At 37.1% G+C, this 23,742-nt stretch overlaps 2 protein-coding genes across 7 annotated transcripts in view; one reads left to right on the top strand and one right to left on the bottom strand.

The window, feature by feature from the left end:
- Nucleotides 1-198: 198 nt before the first annotated feature.
- On the top strand, nucleotides 199-16,774 carry pja2 (praja ring finger ubiquitin ligase 2). 2 transcript variants are annotated; one of them, XM_082171440.1, is made up of 9 exons: nucleotides 199-279; nucleotides 1,832-2,017; nucleotides 3,564-4,566; nucleotides 6,492-6,662; nucleotides 9,418-9,603; nucleotides 10,903-11,017; nucleotides 11,526-11,640; nucleotides 15,410-15,525; nucleotides 16,294-16,774. In XM_082171440.1, the coding sequence occupies exons 2-9, from the start codon at nucleotides 1,834-1,836 to the stop codon at nucleotides 16,411-16,413; spliced, it is 2,010 nt and encodes a 669-aa protein (XP_082027566.1). In that variant the 5' UTR covers nucleotides 199-279; nucleotides 1,832-1,833; the 3' UTR covers nucleotides 16,414-16,774. The 2 variants fall into 2 exon arrangements, with proteins under 2 accessions (XP_082027566.1, XP_082027565.1); XM_082171439.1 differs by having other exon boundaries at nucleotides 6,489-6,662.
- A 3,207-nt stretch (nucleotides 16,775-19,981) lies between these two features.
- The window catches only part of fer (fer (fps/fes related) tyrosine kinase), a 40,526-nt gene continuing 36,765 nt past the window's right edge, over nucleotides 19,982-23,742 (bottom strand). For all 5 annotated transcript variants that reach the window (XM_082171411.1, XM_082171409.1, XM_082171407.1 and 2 more), the window contains one exon: nucleotides 19,982-23,703. In XM_082171411.1, coding sequence (XP_082027537.1) covers nucleotides 23,567-23,703 — 137 coding nt within the window. In that variant the 3' untranslated portion in view covers nucleotides 19,982-23,566. The remainder of the gene's footprint in view (nucleotides 23,704-23,742) is intronic.

The following is a 23,742-nucleotide window of genomic DNA, read 5'->3' as shown; positions in this document are numbered from 1 at the left end:
CCCCACCCCACCCCACCCCATCCCATCCCATCCCATCCCACCCCATCCCATCCCATTCAACGCTATCCCCATGATCCCATCCCTGACAGCTTTGTTTTCCAGGTGGGCTTTAAATTGCACACGTGGTGTTGCGGTTGGGTTACAGCTGCCTAGCTGCACCCGATTATAACACTGACAATTATACTCACAGTTGATTGGTGGACGTGTGTCACGTGACTCTTAAGTTTCGTGGTGACGTTCGCAGAGTTTAGTTGACACAGGAGGCATCCAGGAACACAGGTACAGTCCTTTAACAGACGACACATTTCATAAACCAAAACATTGTGTGAGTTTTTTGCGCGAAACATGAGGAATAAAAGCGTTAGCAAACATTATAATCCACGCTCAGGAAGCAGCGGCGCTTGTCGACAAACATTAGTTAGCTTGTTAGCTGCTCTGAACTTGTATGAGGGCCGTTGTCGACTGAATTGATCCAGCTGATCAAATGAATCATGTGATTTGTGTGTTTCTTGAAGTAATAATCGGTTTTAGGGCGTTGTATATTGTAATGATTGCTTTTGAGGTAATATGCCAAGCGATAGCATATGTCAAGCTGCTTTAATGCGTAATGTTGACGGATGTGATGTGTTTGCTGCAAACTACAGACAACAATAACATGACAGTGATGCGTTTTGATCAGACTGAGCTAAGTAACCTCCGTGTTCTGTTCAGCATTAATGTGATCTGACATAGGTTAGAAAGCTTTAATTCTTTCTAATCCTGGTCCTGGAGTTGCACTGCATTGCACATTTGGGATATTTCCTGTATTTAACAAACGCCCATGATTGTTAGAGGCCCCAAGACCTAAACTGGATGTGTTTTAATAAGAGACTACTGCGTTTTCAGCATCGAAGATTGAGAACCTTTACTGGTCACAATTCAATCTTCTTCTTGTAACATAAAACATTGTGTCACTTTTTACATGTTGGGATGAAGTGTGTGGTTTGGTTTATCTGGTGAAAACACACTGAGGTTTTCATTTACATTGGTAACTTACATTGAATAATTTAACAAATGCTTTTATCCAAAGTGACAAATGAGGAACATCACAAGCAATTACAGTATGTTGACATTGTATTGTAGACAATGTACAGTGACCCTAGAAAATATGTGGATGCATAAAGGATAAGTTTGCAGAATTTCAACCGGCTTTGTATTGCTACATTGTTGGTGAATAATTAAAGAATTAATAATGAATAATTTTACTCTTTCTCCATTTGACCTTTACACAAATAACCTCATTTATTTGTCAGCAAAAGTGCACAGGATGTTGCAAAACACGTAACTTTACATCATCTGGTGGACTTTCGACCACTCCAGGGATTTTGTTAAAACTACAAATTAAGTTTTTGGCTCCCAACATCTCTTTTCTGTAGTCAATGAGTACCAATTTCAGAAAATGATTCACTTTTCTAAGACAAGTTTTATTAAAAGCCTGTCTTTCCACCAGTGAATTGCCCCTTTAAGGCCCAAAGTTTAGTTTTTAATAATCTTTCTAATTCTGTAAGAATAGGGAAGTGCACACCACAACTATAATGATGGTGATGACACAGGAATGATATTGTTGGAATCGCATTCAGATTTTTTTTTTCCATCTGATGAACAATAAAAACATTTGACTGGATAGCCAATCAGAATCCACCGGATTTTAAAGAGCTTGATTATTTAAAGTGGCAGACGACATACAGTAACTGCAGCGCGCTTATAATGAACAGAACGTTAACATCCGTTGGTGTGGACTGTAATAGTCATCTTTGTTGTGACCAGGCCTTTTATCTTCTGTTTCTCGTAGGAATGGGTCAGGAGGCAGGAAAGTCTGCGTGGCCCAGACCAGCAGGAGGATACCAGACCATCTCAGGCAGGAGATACGGCCGGAGACACGCGTATATCAGCTTCCGGCCGCTTACAGATAAACAAAGAGCCACATCTGGTGTGGACTGTCAGAACATGGAGAGGAGTCAAAAGGACCAGGCAGTGGGTACGTACCAGCTGGTGATGGAAACATTTAGTGCGTGATGAAACTAAAGAGCTACTCAACTTTAAAGGTGAAGTGTCATTTTCTTGCTACAAACATTGAAAAAAGGGAATGCAAAAGTGATGAATGCTATTGGTTGATAAACTGATTGTCCCGTCCCACCCCAAACTCAAGCCAAGCATTTAAATATGCCTTAGTTGTCACTGATTATTGTATTAAAATATTATAATATATTAAAATTACTTATATTATTTTAAAAAATGTAAAAAATACTCCTTTCAGCTAGCAATTCTTGAGTAAGTGGAAATCTGTGATCTGCGAAAGTGGAAAAGATTTTGAGATTTCACTGGTTCTCATGGTGAATAAACAGCTTTGTAATATTGGGAATGTAACGGGTTTTAAAGAGCTGAAATATGCATGTGTGGGTTGTTCCGCTTTAGAGTGGAGCATTCATCACCTTTAAAAGGTGTAGACGGAAACCCTGTAGGAGACCATCTGACTTTATTATGCAAATATATATACGAGAATGATGAGGGTGGGTAGAAAGTAGCTTAATATGTGTTTTTTTTATAGAGTGACTGTCAATAAGTAGTTTGAAATGTGTGGGGGGTTTTTATAGCGAGAGAGTGATTGTCAAGAAATGCCCAGGTCATATTTTACCCCTAAAACCAAAGGAAAACATATAAAAAAATGTACATGTTTTTGCATAAAGAAAAAAGGCCGTTGTTTGGAGTATAAAACTTATTTTTGCTTTGTGACATTTTCTTGACAATTAAGCAAAGCAAAGTGTTCTTTGTGTCATTCTGTAATTTGATTAAAATCAATTCAATAAGAAAAATTTATTTATTCAAATGTTCAATTAAAAAAATAGTTTTCTTTATAAAAACATTTTTTACACTGAAGTATAATTAAGTTTATGTCACAGTAGTATGTATTTTAATTAAGGTTATAATTGTGTTTGGAAAAATTATTTTCATCAATGTGTATTCCAATAATGAATGAGTATTTTTATTTAGTTATTTTTAAATTACAGTAATTATTGTCATTTTGGAGGAAACTTAAACATCATGAATGAGACACAAAAGTATAAGTATAATTTCTTATTTTATTCTTTTGAATTTTGAGAAAAAATTTAACCAGGACATTTTTTTTGACTTTCACTCTATAGTGCATATACGCTTGCTTACATATACAAAATAATTAAAGGAATAGTTCACTTAAAAATGAAAATTCTGAACTCAACCTCAAGTTTCTTTCTTCTGCTGAACACAAAAGATGTTTTGAAGAATGTCGGTAACCAAACAGTTGATGGACCACACTGACTTCCATAGTATTTTAATTTTTTTCCTACAATGGAAGTCAATGGGGTCCATCGACTGTCTGGTTTCAAAATATCTTCCTTTGTGTTCATCAAAAGAAAGAAATTCATACAGGTTTGAAACCACTTGAGGGTGAGTAAATGATGACAGAATTTTTCATTTTTTAAGTGAACTATTCCTTTAACTTCTATCCAGTGAAGGAAAAATAACTGAAACATTTTCCCCTCTAGCGTCAAAGGCCAGCATTTCTTCAGTGCTTCAGACTATCCTCCCGACATCATGCACAAATTCGGTGCGCTCGGAGTTAAACGCAGCTTCAAGTCAAGAGGGCCACAACAGGAGGCAATCATCATTGTGTAGAGTCCTAAAAGCACCCTCCAACCATTTCAAGAGACCAAAGACTGAACGGGTTGTGCCATACGACAGACAATATTGTTCTGGTATAGAAAAAAGTGATCGAGCTAGAGTCTGGCCCATTAATGAAGACCGCAAGCCTAACCCAGAAGCTCTGAGTTACATCAACATTGATGCCTATGAGCCTGACAGCAGCGGAGCTGAGGAGGAGGACTTGAGTTTAAACCCGTCGCTGGCTGCTCAGAAGAGACTTGATGGTATTTGTGATTTGGGTGGAAATGTAGATTCGCTTGATTCACATCCTGATGTCTTTCCAAAAACAAGTAAACGCTCAGCGCAAACGGCACTTTCTAAAAACTCAACAGAACTTCGTTGTGAGGAACCAGATGTTCAAAGAACTGTACAAGCAAATAGGAACGTTGGTCAGTTGTTGGTTGGTGAAGACCAAGCTCCGAAATGTCACGGGGTTACGGCCAGCGCTGGAGCCGTTTCCTATGCAAGCACAGGAAAAACCAACCCTGAGGAAACATTACAGTCCGAAATGGTTGTGAGGCCAAAGATCCGCAAACAGACGAGCGAGACACACCTTGAAAGGAGGAAACGTTCAGAAAAAGAGGAAGTAAGCCATTTGTCGGGCTCATCGGACAGAAACAAGTGTGGCTCGGCACCTCCGGGTTTCCTCGCACAAACAAGCCCTGAAAATGAGTTCCTCTTTGATTTTCCACCCATGACCTTGAGTGACCTCTACTCCAAGGACAGTAAAAGTGTGAACGATGATAACGCTAAAGTAGATGATGATGAGGATGATGATGACAATATCTGGGAAGATCTAGAGAATTTTGGAGAGAAATTTGAGCCGTCTACAAAGGGTGATGAAAGGTACAGTATGTATTGCATGTATCTCAATTCAGTAGATTGTGCTAAAATGTTTCATTGCACAGATTTGTACAGATTAATAATCTGCATGAAAATAAATGTGCTTCATAATATTATATATACAGAGAAGCTTCTGCATCAATGCCAATTGATTGGTAACACCGACTCTATGATGAGACTCTAGTGGGTGGTTATACCATGGCATTTTTCACAAATGGGTTACAAATTGATTTCATTACCTTTTTTAGCTTCTTTTTATTTGTTTTTACATAATAATAGCAGAAAATCTTTAGAGAGAGAATATTAGATGTTATAAACTTATACACTTTTTTTTTTTTCTTTTTTTTTTTTTTACAATTTGTGTTTTTGAAAGAAGTGTCTTATGTTCGCCAAGGCTGTTTATTTGTTAATACAATACAGTAAAAACATGAATGAAAATATTATTACATAGTGTCTTTAGTCTTTAGTGTCATATGATTTTTCAGAAATCTTTCTAACGTTCTGATTACCAAAGAAACGTTATTACTTATTATCAATGTGCTTTTTAATCATTTTATGAAAAACATTATTTTGTTGAAACCGAGAAAAATCCTGTAAAAAAAAAGTTTTTAAATACAAAGTTATAAAGAACAGAATTTATTTTATTTTGTAGAATTATAGACACATACCAGCAGTGTTGGGGTGTAATGCATTACTAAGTTATTAATTACTGTAATTTAATTACAATTTCTTTTGAGAAAAAGTAAAATAAGGGATACTCTTTTTAATTAGTTACTTCTGATGTAATTGCATTAAATACTGTATAGACTATAGAACAATTCTATATAAAACATGAATGGATTTGACATAAAAATGTAACATCTAATGTTAAAATGGATGTGTTTTTTTTTCATAACCTCCATTTAAATACTTCGGTCAGTTCAGGAAATATTCATGCAATTTTATATTATTTATTTGAAAGAATTAAAAGAGCAGTTTCATGTCTATCCTTGCATTGTTCAACTGTTTGAGGTTGATATTGGATTTATAAACTAATTAGTAATGCGATACTTTTTAGAGAGAGTAATTAGAAATCTAATTATACTGTTGAAGAATTAATAGGTAGTAATTAATTACTTTTTTTTTTTGAGTAACTTATCCAACACTGCTTACCAGTAAAGAAGGCTGTGTGTGTGTGTGTGTGAATGGGGCTACTGTCACTTTTAATCAATTCAGTGCGTCCTTGCTGAATAAAAGTATTAATTTCTTTAAAAAATCGTACTGTCCCCAAGCATAATAATTTATTAGATTTCGATTCATTTGAAGAAAAAGCATATTTTTAATTCACATTCTAACAACCAAAAGCATAATATTTTGTTGTTTTCAATCTTTTAATTATATTTCTATAGCATAGTCATTTTTCTCAATTTTTTACATCACTACTGTTGAATGAATTCATAAAGCTAAAAAATGTAGTCCTGCTACAAAACCTATTGAATTATTGTACATTTACTATTTGTACATGTTTGTACGAATAGCTTGCTTGCTTATTTATTTTGTAGGAGATTACTAAATCACCCATATCAGGGTTTTAAATTTGTCCCAAATTTTGATAGCAGAGATACAAAAATCACAAACTCAAGTGGACGAATTTCATTTTCTCAAGGTTAAGCACCTCCTTTCATGGACTCTTTGTTGAAAAGGAACAACATTTTCGCTTGGTTCTTTGTGAAAAGTCACTCTCATAATGCAAGTCAAGGATGAGTTGGGCATTTACTGTGAATGCTTGATGAGGTATTCACTCAGCAGGAAATGAGTGAGGTGCCAAAGGTGCTCATTCTGGATGCTAAGGCTCTTCAGCTAAGAGGATTACCTTGACTTTTACGAGGTGTGCTCACGTGTGTGTGTTTGTGTGCATGTGCGTGTATCCTGCTCTGTGTTCTAAGCAGCAGCTCAGAATTCAGCGAGGGCGAGTGGTCGGCTTCGTGGACGTCCGACTCTGGGCTGGAGAAGGAGAGGTGCACAAGTGAAGAAAGCTGGGAGACTCTGCCTGGCATGGATGAGCCTCCTGTAAACAGCAGCAGTCTGGAAGAAGTGCCTTCTCTCAACCTCGCTCTAGAGTAAGCACACAGACTCTAAACACTTTAGTAACACTTTGGATAACATCAATACACGACTGTCATTGACACAGACAAGTGGGTTGTTTTTTTTTGTGTGGTTTTTTTTTTTTAATGATTTTTAGTGTTAAATAAAAAAAACAATTGTTTTTTATTTTGTCTATAAAAATTAATATGGTAATGCATGATATTAATTTACATTAAATCATTAATTTTGACATGGTTTATAGTCAAATTATCAGGCTTTCTGCATGTTAATAATTTGGCACAATGAAAAAAATAAAATAATTTGAACAAACATCAGTAAGAAAGGTATCAGATGTAAGTCCATAAAGTATGTGAAAGTCTTCACATTATTTAGCAACCTGGCTTCCGGTTTCTCTCTTAAATCCAATACGGAAGTGACTTAAACTGCAATTCAGCGACTGGCCACTAGAGACAGGCTGCAAAAGAGAGTCAATCCCATGTTAATATGCCCAATTTTACAGCACAAAAAAACATGTTTACAGCCTGGTTCAAAAAGTGGTTTTGTTCTATATAGCTAATTTTGCCCTTCATGACAACTATGAGGGGGGTGAATTTTTGTATAACTCATCCGTTTAAGTTATATTAAGCCTTAAAGTTCTGAATAATTGAGGGCATGGCCACTTGAGTGACAGGTGAATTGCCGCTGCTGTCACTACTAGCCGTTTGTCTGCTGTCCCTTAGCTGTCACGTCACTTCAGCTAATCCCGCCTCTTTGACCTTTTTCGGTTATCCGGGAGTGATGCGCTGCCAAGATGGCACCGGTCGACTCCGCCCACTTTGGGCTTCACTTTGCTCTTCAGAAACCCACCGGTGACGTCACGGACACGATGTCCATATTTTTTCACAGTCTATGATATTGACAGGCTATGTACATGTAATCTGGGTAAAAAAGGATGACATTTTCCTTAAAAATTAAATGAACTTAATCTAGCTGGTAGGGGTTGAACAGACTAGTCTACTTGTCGACTTTAATGGTCTGCCATGACGCTTTAAGCTTGAAGTCGACTAGTCGCTGATCATTCATGGTCTATAGAGGGCGCAACAGGATAATAAATCTTTGAAGTCCACTTTTATGCTCTGTTTCAGTTAAAATGACAAATAAAAGCATACTCCGAGAGCGCTCCACAATATATGTTTGATTAGACCATCTGGATGCTCAAAATTGATAGCGTGAATGCACGTTTTACTCATCTCATAAGCACGCATATCACGTTAAGATCGCGCACACACAGAATCATTCAGTAGCGCAGAAATGTATTGTAAACTGTTCGGTGATTTATCAGTAAAATAGCTTGGAAACTGAAAAGTTATAGCATATATTTCTTTGTAATTAAAATCCACAGCTTCACTAGTAGAGAGATGCTGCCAGGTGCAATTCACACGCAATCGCTCTGTCACACTAATGCATTCATATAAATGTAATCTTTAATGTGCTACTTTATCTATATCTGATTTAGAACGAGCAGAAATCTGTGAGAAATATAACAACCCAAAAGAAAAATAAGCTGTTATGTAGGAGCGCTGTGTCATATGTCATAGCTGTGCACAAGGGAATCTGCATTCGAGTCTCAGCTCAAGGTTCAGGCTTTGTTCATCAGTGATGTCATCAGCAACTAGTTGACGTCGACTCGACTTTCATCACATAAATGTCGACTTTAAAAATCTGTAGTCGTTACTAGCTGGGAACTTATAAGATGGTTGATATTAGAAGAAAATGCTGCAACCGGTTGCATAAACTGCTTAGAGTAGTCTTAAAAGTTAGTCTTCTAAATTTTTTCATCAAGGCTGGCCCCAATTTTTTAAAGTCAATTACATAGAGTAAATCTGGCTTATTTGAATTGGAAAAGTAAGACTGATTGGTTCTTAAGACACAGTCTTGACATAGTGGTTAAAGTTTATGTAACTGGCCCCTGATCACAATGAGTGCCATCACATGACTTGTGACAAACCTTTTTAATGTATAGTACAACTGATGAACAACTGTTTAGTTCTTCTAAAGCCTGGCAGAGAGTATGCTGATTGAATTTAGAAACTAAATATAGAGATAAAGCCTTTAGAGATAAAGCCTAAACATACTCGATACGTTAATTTAAAAGCATCTTGCATTTTAATATAAAGGATAATTGAACCAAAGGCAAGTGAGCTGCCTTACTAGACCACATATTTTGAAGAAAAAAAATCTCCTATGCTTACCAAGTCTGTAACAGTAAGAGTTACATACTTAAGTTTAAAATAAGTTTTCTATTTTAATATATTTTAAATGTATTCCTGTAATTGAAAAGCTGCATCATTACTCTTGATCCTTCAGAAATCATTCTAATATGCTGATTTGTTGCTTAAGATTGTTTGATGAATAGAAACAGCATTTATTTGAACTTTTTTTAATTATTTACTGTCACTTTTGATCAATTCAATGCATCCTTGCTGAATAAGACATTAATTTTATTTTAAAATCAAATCTCACTGGCTATGTTGGCACAAACAAAATGTTGTCTGGACTTGATTAATAACTTGGCCATTAAGATTTTTCTCCCCTTTCTGACAAACGAGTCTGTCTACACTCTACAGCATTGATGTGTACATGTGGTACTGCTCTTATTCCAATATCTTTAGTCACACAGAACCGAATGAAACAAGTCAAATTCATTTTAAAAGTGTCTAAAATATTAAGGCATCCCTAAAAATGTTTTGTTTTTTCTGCTGTCCTGTGCGTGTGTGTGGTGTTCTTTAGAGAGCAGACCCCTCTGGAGGAGGGCGAGATCCCCTGGCTGATGTATAATGAGGACTCGGGCAGCAGCAGCGATGAAGACCCTGATGGTGTCAGTCAGTTTGTGCACCCTGGACTCTTTATCCTGGATGGAAACAATAACCTGGAGGATGATTCCAGCATGAGTGAAGATCTGGACACAGAGTGGAGGTCAACAAAACTAATATACAACATCAAATATGACAAGATAAAGATGCAATGTCATCCTTTAACTCTTAAGCCCCCGATATACTCGCAGCAAAGTTCTTTTTTGTTCTTCACTTAGGGGTAACAAGTTGGAAATACCTTTTGCAGCGGTATACTGTTAGCGGCATTCCAGTCAAGTCACGTTTATGTAAATAGCACTTTATGCAATTGGTTGCTTTAAAGCAGGGGCGCGAGAGCATGTCGGGGGAGGCGCGGAGTAGGGCTGCGCGATATGACGATATCAATCGATAGAGATTTATCTGTATCTAACTATATCTGTGAAGCTCAGGACTGCTTAAACACAGTAGACCAGCAGAGAAACTTTGATGAATGAGGAGGAACAGGATGTGCTTGATTATGAGTTATTAAAAGCATAATAAACTACGACAGAGAATTCGGCAGATTTCTGTGGCTCACATCCAAAGCACACGGGTGCTGAATTCAGCTCACTTTTGTGGCTTATTGCGCTTGAATGGTTAAATACACACATTTATGTGTCAAAATGGGGTGCCACCGTGAATGTTGTTAGAAGGGAGGCCCACTGTCTTTGACTTTTAAAACCCCTGCTTTAAAGCAAGCAACTTTACAGTATTTAACATGAAAAACAGTGTCAATGTCTCTTTTGATTAGAAATACAACTTCTACTATAAAGCAACTCTCAAGTGTGTCAAATGTTTTTACTCGTCACATCAGTTCGTTCTTAGTATATCGGGGTCTTTACAGAGTGAATCTCATGAAACATGTGAATAACATGTTACAAACCTTTAAATGAAAAGAAAAAATATATTTTACTCTCTGAAAACGATGTTTGTTTTTAGTATTTTTACCGTTGTGACATTTCATTTATTTTCATTCTCATTACCATAATGCAAGAAACTCATTCGCAATCTCATTCATGGTAGTATTTGTTGTACTGCCTTGTTTTTATGCTGATTTAAATAATCAAACTTTTTTTACTTTAATACAATAATTTCACTTAAATAATTTTTAACTTTTATGAATAATGGAAATTTGAGAGGAAAATATGCTTTAATTTCATGAAAATAATGTCATGGCCCTAACAATAGGCTTAATTTTCTTTATGCAAAAGATTTTTTCCCCCCTGATTCTGGGTTGAAACATGACCTGAAAATGTTTAACCCACCAAGCATGTCTAAAATATGAAAATCGTTTATTATAAGAATATTTAGCTTAACCGTTTTGATTGTGTTAGCTGCAACAGGAAACGAGAGAGGATGTATTTTAAAGTCCTTTGTTGTTCAGGTTCCTTGATGAATTTGGTGATGGTTTTGGGATGGCTCAGGCAATCTCTTACGTGGATCATTCCCAGCTCCTCACTTACATGGCATTAGAGGAGCGTCTCGCACAGGCTATGGAGGTGAGGGGCCTTATTTTGCTTAATTGTGCAGTCTGTGTTGTGATATTGCCGCTTGAATCACTGCAGGTTTTGAGGGCATTAAGAGTCAGATAATTTTTTTGCAAGGAAGAGTAGCTTCTTTTGTACATCATCAGGGCCCATTTTTATTAATGGTCAAATTGAAATGGAGCCTCAAGACCTGTTTTACTTTATTATTGTTCATTTCTTATTGAGATGAAAGTATAGTAGTCTTCCATAATTAATGCTGCTTTTTCATGAACAAATAAATATTGTATTTGCATGAACAGCTAAGTTGTACAAATAAATGATCCATCTTAATTATACCCAAAAAGACAATATTGAGAAATTGGACTCAGTTGTTGAGTGATGTTCTGAAAGCCCAGCAAACTTAATTGATTTCAGCCAATGAGAGCGCATACTAGAAATGTAAGGCTTAACGTATAATTAACTCTCTTCTATCTTTATCCAGAGTAAATTAAATATGCTAATGTGTTTTGTTGTGTTGCAGGCAGCACTGGCTCATCTGGAGTCTTTAGCTATAGATGTGGAGCAGGCTCATCCCCCCGCCACTGAACAGATCATCGACTGCCTACCACAGATCACCGTGCATGCCGAAAACATTGGTACTACTGCCATTACTTGTAGATACATAAAGTGCACATAATACAATTCTGCAGTCAGCATCAGTAGAGTTTTTAAGTAATATTTAAAGAACAGGCTGTGCCTTATTTTATTGTTACACCATATTCAGAATATTCAGCCTCAAATGTTTTAATCCCTGTGTCCAGACTATATACTAAGGTGGGTAGAGTATCCAAAAACTCTACTCAAGTAAAAGTAATAATCTTAAAAGTTACTTCAACCATACAATAACATATTAAGACAGATAAACAACAAACACAGAAGAAGCATTAATTCTGGCATTTCATCTGTAGCCCCAATACCCCGATGTCCTTTACTTTGTCTAATAATCCAAATGTAGCTGTAAACTACATTATTATACAATGTCAACATAGTGAACCTGCAGAGTTTTGCGTTTAAAGTTCATGTAAAGGGAACCACTGAGACAGAGAGGAGTGAAATCTCTTCACATTTTGACCGCGCTTATGACCGCATACAACACATACAATGATCAAATGCACATTGACGGATCTTCTTCTGTCTGTTCTCCAAAATGTAATCAGATTTTTATTTCTGCAAGCGTGTAAACTGGTTAACTTTGTCTAAGCAAAGGCATTCCTTTTCAAGACTAACAGGTCGCCGCCACTGCGCAATACCAAAGACTATAGAATAAGACAAGACACGTCACTCGTATTGTTTTGAATGGGGGAAAGTGCAACGCTGAATAAGTCCCGCCTTCTAAATAAGAGCCTATCGCCACTTGGTAAAGTCATCACATCACTGCAGCTGCTGTTAGAAGCTCCGGTTCCTATCATAGGTTAATATACAGTCAGTGAGACACGTGCTTCAACTGCGCATGCGCATTAGCTTGATCCAGCCTAAAAAATTTAGTTTTCTGTCATTATTTGAGCATTTAGGAACAAAATTTGAGACAGTTGTCAGATTTCATTGGTGATTTCAAATATGAAATTTAATCATAAGCTTGGCAAACAGTTTTGGAGAATTTGATGTTTCCCCATTCAAAAAGATAGGAGCTGCACTTGCATGCCCGAGAGGCGTTTCAAAGATGGCCGCCGTGAAATGACTTGTCTTAAAGGGACTTTGGCATTACCCACAAATTACTTCGAATTAGTGGTGTTTATTTCATACTCTGTCAACAATGGTAGCTTATTTAATGTATAAATTAAAGTATTTGTCCAAAAAACTGGTAATGTCATACTTTGTAGTAGTGGTATCGTGTACTTTTAGCGTAATAATCTGTTTGGTTGTAAAATGTATTACATGTATGAAATTAAATTGAATGTAGCTATACCTGTGGAATCGTTCACAGACCGCACACGCAGATGTTCAACTAATAAAGATCATCGCTTCATCGCTGGCAAACAATAGGATGTATTTGCAGATTTGCTTTCAATTGACTGTAGGTCCACTTCATCCAACGCTCTTGATGTTCTTATATTTCCTGTTATGAGAAACCGCTTCCGACGATTCAGTGTGCTGAACTGAACAAATAATTCAAACTAATTCATGAACCAATTTAGACAGTTTTGCCAACTTGTTTGACCAAATCTTTGAACAGAATTGACTCGAGTGATTCATTCGCGAATGGGGCATCGCTCATGCCCCAGAAAAAAGAGACGCTTTAAATAAACTACACATTTCTTACCAATATTAAAATAAAGTAACTAGAGGAATGTCGCCTGGCGTAAGTAAGAGTATTTTGTTTTTTTCATTTGAAATGTTTTCGACTATTGACAAAATTATCCACAAATAATGCTTTTTTTCTCTCAAAAACTGAGGTACATAAGCTCAGATCAATGAGGCCTACAAGCATCGGTTCCAAAAAAGAAATACAAAACCTGTCCTAATTGAAAGAAAACAGGCTGACAAAAAGATTGAATTCAATATTTGGTGGTGATAAAGCATACTGAATGATTTACAAGCAATGTTTATAATGCCAGTCTTTTTTGACCATGAACATCAAGGGCCCTATCTTGCACACAGCGCAATTGACTTTGTACACCGACGCATGTATCATTCCTATTTTGCACCCGACGCACAGCGGACTATAGGGAATGAACTTGCGCTCCCGGGGCGATCAGCGAAAACAGGAGGTGTGTTCCGACGCAAACATTCCCGGGTGCTATTTTGCAGTTACAGAAAACAATTCTGCCACAGACCAGGAAAAACCTAGTCTAAAGTCAGTGGCACATTATTCAGATGCTATTTTAAGGGCGCATGCTGGGCCATAATGTAGCGTGTGCACAACGCGCATACACTTTGCTTCTCTCATCTACACAGACGCAGGCAGCAGTTCCCATTTTTGCAAACCATACATAATTACTTGGAAAAATATTACCACACAAGGGAAATCATTGTGGTGTCCATGAAGATGTGAAAAAATAGGCATAAATCTAGCTTAAACGTTTACCCAAATTATTATACGCCTGATTAACCGAAGCTAATTTGGGTGGGTTTCTCCCATCCCCATACAATGTCACTTCTCTGTCTCTTACGGCCCTGACGAGAACGAGTGGTTCCTCGGCTGTGAACCACTCCTGGCGTGCGCCTGGCAAATCCGCCGTTATAATAGCAATGTGTTAAAGGGAATGCCTGGCAAATCCGCCGTTATAATAGCAATGTGTTAAAGGGAATGCCTGGCAAATCCGCCGTTATAATAGCAATGTGTTAAAGGGAATGTGTGATAACGCTCTGATTGGTTTATTGCACGTTACGCCCAAACCACACCTATGAGTAATGTTGCTACTTCAGACCAACCCATTTTAGATTTGCGTCGGGCACAAGAGTAATTTATCCCGCCGGTATAATAGCAACAGCGCCCGAGATCCGCCCACAAAGTTACTTGCGTTTCAGATTGTTAAAATAGGGCCCTAAAGGTGTTACAGGGTTTTCAACACAGCGTAAGGGTTAAAGTTTCAATGAAACAGCATTAGACACAACACAGCATTAGATTATAAGTGTTCGTAACTGGTTCTAACAGACATCAAAACTTGGGGATGGATGGATGGATGGATGGATAGATGGATAGATGGATAGATGGATGGATAGATAGATAGATAGATGGATAGATAGATGGATGGATGGATAGATAGATAGATAGATAGATAGATAGATAGATAGATAGATAGATAGATAGATAGATAGATAGATAGATAGATAGATAGATAGATAGATAGCAGTTGTGCACAGTGACAGACTCTGTGCTTCTATTTTGTGCTGCATTATAGTTCTGGACAGGGTGTGCAGGTTACATGATTATGAGTGACATGACATAAGAACTGTATGTATAATTTGCCTTCCTGTTTCTCACTGCTGCCCATGTGAAGTGTTTTGCTGATGGAAAATTGTAAGAACGTCTTAGTCTTGAGTGTGTATGAGACACCCTAAGATCCGAACTCATTAAGTGATTGACTTGAAGTACTTTGTGTACTCCTTTTTTGTGCAATATGAACACCAGAAGAAAAATGTTTTTCACAAAACTCAATACACAGATTGAATGCTGGCAAAAGTAATGCTCGCACACTAATGTCCCACTTCAACTTTATAGCCTGAGAGCATTTGGGATGATAAATCTGCTTTGGAAAGCATAAAATGACTTCAGTTTCACCCCTAATGACTGAAATGAGTAATTTGATGTGTGCGTGACTGGATCGAGACGTTTAAATATTTGGTTTGGTGTCAAAGGTTTACGATGGAAAGCAGAGTTGTGTTTTACATACATTGACATGCCCACTCTCTTTGGTTCTGCAGAGCAGGAGCAGTGCTGTGCCATCTGCTGTTGTGAATACGTCAAAGATGAGATTGCAACCCTGCTTCCGTGCCGCCACATGTTCCATAAACTCTGTGTCACTCTCTGGCTCAGAAAGGTATTGCTGTTTTTCTTGGAGCTTGTGAAAGAGCCAAAAAAAACAGGCTAGTTCAACCGAAAATGAAAATTCAGTCATCATTTACATTCCCTCATGCTGTTTCAAACCTATAAGACTTTCGTTCATCTTTGGGACACGATTAAATATATTTTTAATATTCTCTCTCTTTTTGTCTATCCATTGAAAGTCAATGCAGCCAAAATTTTCATGCTTTGCAGTACAAAAGGACACCATATCCATATATCCAGCTATCCATATGCGTCAAATGGTTTAATCCAAGTCTTCTGAAGTGACATGACTACTTTATATGATGAACATATTTTTATTATTTATAATGGTCAGTGCACCTACATTTAGCTCATCAAATATGGAAAACAGAAGCTTGATGCGCGAGAACTAACCTCGTTGGTTCTCGTGCCTCAAGCAAGCACCTTTGAACTTTCATTACCAGTATTTGATTTTCTGGTTGTGTCCGAAATCACCCCCTGTACCCTTATATAGTGCACTTTTTTTATGTTTGTCTTATGAACATTTTAAAGCATAAAAATGGTGGTTATGTTGACTTCAATGGAAGGACATAAAACTCTCAGGTTTCATTCAAAACATCTTCACTTGTGTTTTGAAGATGAACAAAAGGTTAATAGGTTTGAAACAACATGAAGGTGAGTAAATTATGACAGAATTCATTTTTGGGTGAACTATCCCTTTAAGCTTATTTTGACATAACTTTATTGTATTTACCAAATGTTGTCTCCCCATGATTTTCAGTCTGGCACGTGTCCAGTGTGTCGCCACGTTCTGACCCCGGAAGTGACCGATCCCTCGTCTTTAAGCTCCGAACAAGAAACGCCACCATCCAGTCACAGTGCGTCTGAGGGAGCATGTTGAACGGCAGTTACACACCCATCTAAACATCCCGCAGAGAAGTATTTAAATAATAAATAACCAGTCTCACTGAGAAATTCCCATCTGATGTTTCTTTGCTGGAATGCAGCGGCCAGATTCCATTTAACCTAGCGACTTGTGCTGCAATTCATGCTCCAAACGTGGCGAACTAAAACTTATTTTCTGAGAAAATATGAATACGTATATATTCATAGGAAGCATATTTATTCATGTTTCAATTAAAATGTTTTTGTACATCAAGGCTAAACATAATAATTAATTACTTGTATTTAACTTTTCACATGTTGTGTCAAGTAAAACGTTCAAATGCAATCCCTCAATAAAAGCTCACATTTGGTTCAAATAGTCATTTCTTTTATCCATTCAGCATCAAAATGATGAGTTTTCTGGCAAAATGCCTTTCAAAGGTGTTTGCTACCCTGAACTCTCTTCAGATATCTATTCAGAGAATATTCAGCTGCATTTTTACATCCAGACTTAAGCGCACATAGCTGGATATGAATAATAATGGCTGTGCGATTCTATTTCACTGTGGTTCATAAACATATTTGTATAAATCATCCAAATGATGGGCCGCTGAATAGGTAGTTTTCACAAAAGCACCTTCGGGAGCAATACCATTTCTAGAAGGCTGACAGTCTGAACTGGAAAATATGATGGTGGGGGACTATAAGTACGAGATGGCTTTGTGCCGTTTACTGCGAAAGCAATTGGCATGTATTCAATGTCCTGTTATTTAGAGGCGGCAGCTCGTATCTTTGGAGAAAACCATCACAGAATAATACACAGAGAAAGGCAGAGGTGTGTGTGGCCCACCAAAATCACTTTAAAGATTTAAGCAAACCAGATACACTGTCAAAATGACTATAATCTGTCAGTTACACATGATTTACTGTATACTCTTCCAGCAGAATAATCAGCTGTAGGCACTTTTCACAAATAGGTGTAAATTGTCCCATTTTAACAAAACTCAATAGATCTTATTCACTAATAATTGCATGGATTATTCATAAATGTATACGCACAGGGGAACTTATAACAACATCTGCCTAGTTGTAATGTGTACATATGCACATGAATTTAGAGGTTAGAAATTTGCATAAAACATCCTCACCAACTCCCTATAAGGGCGTTCCCTTACACATGTATAATTAATCTTAAGACATTCATAAGGCTGCCCAGAGTATGTGTAAGTTTAGTTTCAGTTTCAGATTGATGAATTTGTGAAAAAGTTCTTATGCAAATTTCATGCACAAATTTGTGTGAATGAGGCTCAATGTTCTTTAGAGAGAACTTTTAGATAAACTTTGTTATATTTATATTATCATGTGTATACTGTATATTACCAGCCTATACACTTCTTTTTTTTTTTTTATACCACATTTTGCATGCAACCCTGTAATTGCACGATTTCTACCCTGATAAGATAATGCAACATTCCATAAAATTGAGATACAAAAAAAAGTGACATCATTTGGGCCCTACAGCACAGTGGGAAGTACTCTAATGAAAATTTTACAAAAATGAGTGCTGTCTGCATTCACCAAGCTCAACAATTCAACCATGTTATCAAAGTTATAAGGAAAATAATCAAACAAATGTTAACTATATTTAAAGACCCCCTGAGTTGAAAATGAAGTTTTTAATATTGTTTGTCTATGTGGTGTTTTTAATATGCTTTAAGACAAACCATGTGCAAATTCATCAGTCAATACCATTGCTGAGTATTTTCTCCTTGATGCCTTCTACAGATGATTTCGGCAAATCCATTAGATCATTACAAATCACAGTACAAAATGGATCTAATAAACGTGTGTAGACTACGATGATGATAGAGTAAGATAAATCGCACTTTGGAAATTGTGTTTTTTATGTGCGCTGGAAAAGAGGAGTAAGCGCAAGAGGAGAATATGGACGCAGTGATGGCTAGGCAAAAGAGGCCAACTTGCCATGCCAATTTTGTAACATGAAGCATGTCAGAAATGCTCACAGCTGGATTTGAATGATAATGGTTGTGATATATTTCACTGTGGTTCATAAATATATTTGTATTAATCATCCAAATTATCCATTGACTTTCTATGATGTTCAAAGCGTTTATAAGGATGCTGATTTTTAGAAGGCAGCTGCCTGACTCTGAGATGGCGAACGGGAACATAGTTTGTGTAACATAAGCAAAGCAACACATTATTAGCTGTTTGATAACATAGTCAAGCCAAAGGCTGATAATATCAATTACCGTTATGTCTGATTTTACAGTCCAATTCACACCGCATCGACAGACAGCAACGTCGAGCTTTGGCAGGTCAGTGTATTACACCTGTCGGAGTCGTTCTGAGCTTGTTTGAGAAGTGGCGTGCTGTAATCTGGTGACTGTCGCCATTGGTTTGCGTCTGTCAGTGCAGTGAATTGGCCTGTAGAGAATGATACATAAAACGCATTAGCATTCTGATACATCGACTTGTAGTCGACCCTGTATAATTCGCTCATCCTCTTCTTCTGAATCATTTTTGGTTTCAAACATATATGGCTGAATAAAACCAATATTTCTACTTGCCATTGTGTAGCATTTACTAGTTAATGGCAAGATAGGTGTTTTGTTCCAGAAACAGTTTTTTTTTGTCCGAATATTATGATACAATGTCCTACCTGCCTAATTAGCATGTGTATTTTCATACCTCTGTGCACCTGCTTGCGCAGAAAGCACATGTCATCAGCGCATTTCATGCTATGCAGAGTTAGACAGACGTCAGTCACCGAGCACCGCAACCGAAACAGCAGCCGCCTTTTACAGTTCCTCCTGAACCAAAACAACCAGCTTATGCTGCGTTCACGCCATAACTACTGTCATTTGAAAGAGATGGAAACCTGTGACGTTATTCTGCGTTTTTATGGCAACACTATCAATGCCGAAATGAATCTGCAGCAGTCAGGTGGTACAGGTCAGCGCTCTAAGTTGTTTATGTTCATTATTATTGTAATGTTATGTGCTTTGAGACATGAGGTAGTTTAACGTCTCTCGTGATTCTTTTGTTTGCTCTCTGCTGAATATGTTCATGTGTTTTGAAGGAGGTGTGGTTTTGGAGACTCTCTGAAGGGAGGGTGGGACCTTATGCTTTCAAAGCTAGCTCCCTATTGCTAGCCTTTCTGAAAATTGCCTACCCTGCCTTTAACCGAAGTAGATCAGGTAGTCCGAGATGGTGTTATTGAGTGGAGGCGGGGATTACATTTCATATTCATGAGTCTGGATTTTACAATGAAAAAAAGTTGAAATATGTCATTTTGATTATCAAAGATGAGTTCAAGGGATAAAATTGACTGCAGGGGGGACGTCAAGTTATTTAACCATTCTATTGTATTTCAGTTAATGTATTTGTTTCAGATTTTTATAAAGTGTTAATTATTGTTGATCATTTATTATTTGATTATTGCTAGAAAATGAAGTTAAACACTTCCTTTTAAGCATTGTATCCTTTTCATTAAACGTCCCTGTGCACACATCAATCATTGTTATAACACTCACTTTTAATAATTCATTTCAAGCAGCAAGTTCAAAGACTCAAAAAAACTTTATTGCAAGTGTACAATATAAACAATGAGGAGACATTGTTACAGTTGAATGTCCATCAGAGAAGGTGTTCTGAGCAAACAGAGACAGATGAAAGAAAACTACACGGAAAAAAGCATTTTAAATGTCAACCATTTATCTTGTCATATTTCCTCTTTCAGCGGGTAGGGGTGAAAATCACTATAAGCATTAGTTTGAAAATCAAACGTCCAGTGTTGCTTTTCTACTTTTGTTCAAGGATCAATTCAAGACAGTTTGGAGTTGATCATTACCTGAAACAACAATTTGCTGTTTTATATTATAGGGGATCGTTTTAAAGCATAAAAAGGCCAAAAGTGCAATCAATATATAACATGTTCCATCACAGAATAAATAGTTCAGCACAGAGCAGATGATGCCAATCTGACTGACAACAGAAACTTTTGCTTAAGTACTTTAAAAAAATGAATTTCGCTGACAAGCCATTTTTTCTGATGGAAGTTTACATGATCACTATGTGCAAGTCAGACATGGGAAAGAGAAATCTAATGTCTCTGAATAACACAAATTTCAATATAATATGAGAGACAATACTGGCGTTTGCTTTAATACACTGACATAATTCTAGTGAATGGTACAAAATAGCAAAAGATTAAAATGCTAGAATAATATTACAGTATTTCAAATAAATAAAAAGAATCAAAAAACACACTATAGGGATAATTGCTTTGACGTAAAAAAGAAAAGAAAAAAATCAAGAGCTCACTCACCAGTAGTTTAATTGATGTAAGCTCAGCTTCACACACCAAAAAAAACAAAACAAAACAATTCTAATTGATCTGAACCCACTGGTAAATCATGCAAGGATATGAATCCAAAACTGTATTATACAGTAGATTTATGGTTAAATTGTCACCAGTTCTGCATGATTGGCACATGCATTTTATTCCACTTTTGGCTGCATTAGTGATGGCAACAACTTGAAGAGGAAAACAAAAGAAACAGTCGACGCTATGGGACCCTCTTTACATATTCCAAATGTGCAAATATTAGAGTAGTATTGATTCTGAATCTTCATCGCTACTATTACAGCTGAACGTTGAGGCATATTCCTGACAGACATCCACATTCTAATAACATCAGTTTTGCAGTGGAAAAAAAAAAACACCTACAAAATTACATGACTGAATCTACAAAAAAGTATTTACAAAATACAAAAGGAATGATTTGATAGAGTAAACCTTGAATAAACCACTATTCCATTTTTGTGGAAATGGAAACACAAATGTATGTGACTCGGGAACAAGAAGTTGCTGGTAAGACGCATTGAATCGTCCGCACGGATGCTCGCGTGGAGCTTGTGTGCATTGGCAGGAAAAAAAAAAAAACTGGGAAAGTCTTAATACAAAACACACCATTGTCTAACCAAACCTGTAATACTTGTGGAGGTAAATGCATATCTGTTAGAAACCTGATCGTAAAATAGCACAAACGCGCATGTTGCGCGAGAACAAGAACATCACAATCCAAGACAATGGCATAGATACAAATAAACATGCTTGTGACTGGCTTTGGTTGCTGGTTACCCACCCAAAAAAACACTGTTCCATGAACAGAGATCCCAACAGGACAAACCACAGTCGGATTTGGACAGGGCTTTTGGTGACTTCTAATATGCCACATGGCAACACTGTAAATGTTAAAGGGATAGTTCACTGAACAATTTAAATCGTCATCTACTAACTTCCATCTGTCTAAAACCATATAATATTTTTGTTCCAAGAATGTCCAAGGCAAGCTGCTTTTTTCCCATACAGTGAAAGTGAATAGGAACTGGGACTGCCAAGCTGCAAAAAAGCACCATAAAAGTATCCGAAAAATTGTCTATTTGACTTGTTCCCAATATTCTGTGTGGCAGAACAGACTACAGATGCAAGATGTTTTTTGCTGCAAATAAATAAAAAAACATCTTCCCTCCGCTGTGGCGCTCAAATCTGATTGGTGCTTCCACATATTTAGACTTGTTGTATCATAATTGCTCTTGTAATGTGACCATGAATAGCATTTTGGCAACACTTAAATCAAAGTGCTGTCACGCACCTTTAAATGCCGTATTTGAATATGCACAAACTGTGAATAAGATTTGAGAGCTACAATGGAGTGAGATTTTTTTGGTGAATAGCAATTTACAAATTCAGAAGACTTAGATTCTACCACAAAAGTTATATAGACCGCTTTCATGGTTCTTTTTGAAGCTTGACAGCCTCTGGCCACCATTTGCTTTCACTCTATGGAAAAGAGAAGCGTGAACATTGTATTAAATTTCTCCTATTGTATTCTATAGAAGAAACAAAAATCATACAGGTTTGGAATGACATGAGGGTGAGTATATGATGACAATTTAAATGTTTCGTAGAATTACCCCCATAAACATCAAATGGCATGAACCACGAAGAGGTGAGAGGTTGAAGTATTTGGAAGAATTCTGAAGGCTTGTAAACTGTAGATTGGCGCTGTGTCCATGTCATTTAACAGCTCTCAAGCAGCCTAGCAGATCGTTCGATTTTACGTTAAGGCCACCTGACTGTAGTATGACGTTTTTGCTAATGTGATCATAAATTGCACTTAGGTAAAGATATGCATTTGGTCTCGCTGCTTGATGAGTTCTGAAACGTTGGAATGTAACTCAATGAAAGTCTTAAGGATGTGACACGTTATTTTGTGTGACTGACGAACATCTGTATTTTTATTTTTTTGTCCAAAAAGGTCCTATTGCTCTAGGAATATAAAAATGACATTAAAATAACTTGACTATAAAACTGTCCAAACCATCAAACAGGTTTAGGACTTTAAAAAACAAAAAGTGATATTGTGTTATCGGGTGGACAAATAGTCCTTTATCACACATTCATCTCCATATTTTAAAGGGATAGCTCCCCAAATATGAAAAATCTGTCATCATTTGCTCACCCTCATGTCGTTCCAAACCTGTATGACTGTCTTTCCTCTTTGGAACATGAAAGAAGATATTTTGAAAAATGTTTCACCTGTTTTGTACATATAATGAAAGTGAATGGGGTCCAAAACAACAATGGACCACACCAACCTTCATTGATTGGACACAAAAACACTGAAACACTCAAAATATCTACTTTTGCGTTCCACAGAAAAAAGAAAGACATGAGGGTAAGAAAATGATGATAAAATGTTCATTTTCGGGTGAACCATCCCCCTTTTTCACTGGTGCGTACACAGAAATACTCAATGGCATACTGAACACACCTCATATATCTTACGTTCTGTCTGTCGTAGCTTAACTGTTGCTCACTTACAAAAACAAAACAAAAAAACAGGACAATCTGCATAATTTTGACATCAGAGCAAAGCTGAGACCTCTCTCCATGCTAATGGCTCAAAACAGCTGGTGCATAGGCAGTTCACACAGTGATTATGTGACGGAGTACTCTTTAGTACAATAATAGCATGTCATTTGGTGGGCGAAACATTTGTTGTGTTTCTCTCTGCAGATTAGGGATCACCTGGATGTGAAGTATGAGTTTGGCCTTCCAGCCATTTCCTCATTAAAGGCTATTTTTTCTTGACCGCGGCCAGTTCTTTCTGAATGTCAGCGAATTTGGGGCGATTCTCAGGTTTGTACTCCCAACATCGCTGCATGATCCTGTACACCTCATCTGGACACTTCTGCGGGCAGGACATCCTGTAACCTACATTATACACAAACAAACTTTCTGTGTCAGTGCTGA

Source organism: Leuciscus leuciscus, assembly GCF_965113295.1.
Source record: "Leuciscus leuciscus genome assembly, chromosome: 5".
Classification (NCBI taxonomy): domain Eukaryota; kingdom Metazoa; phylum Chordata; class Actinopteri; order Cypriniformes; family Leuciscidae; genus Leuciscus; species Leuciscus leuciscus.
Note: the sequence above shows the minus strand (reverse complement) of the source record. Positions and strands in the feature narration are given on the sequence as shown.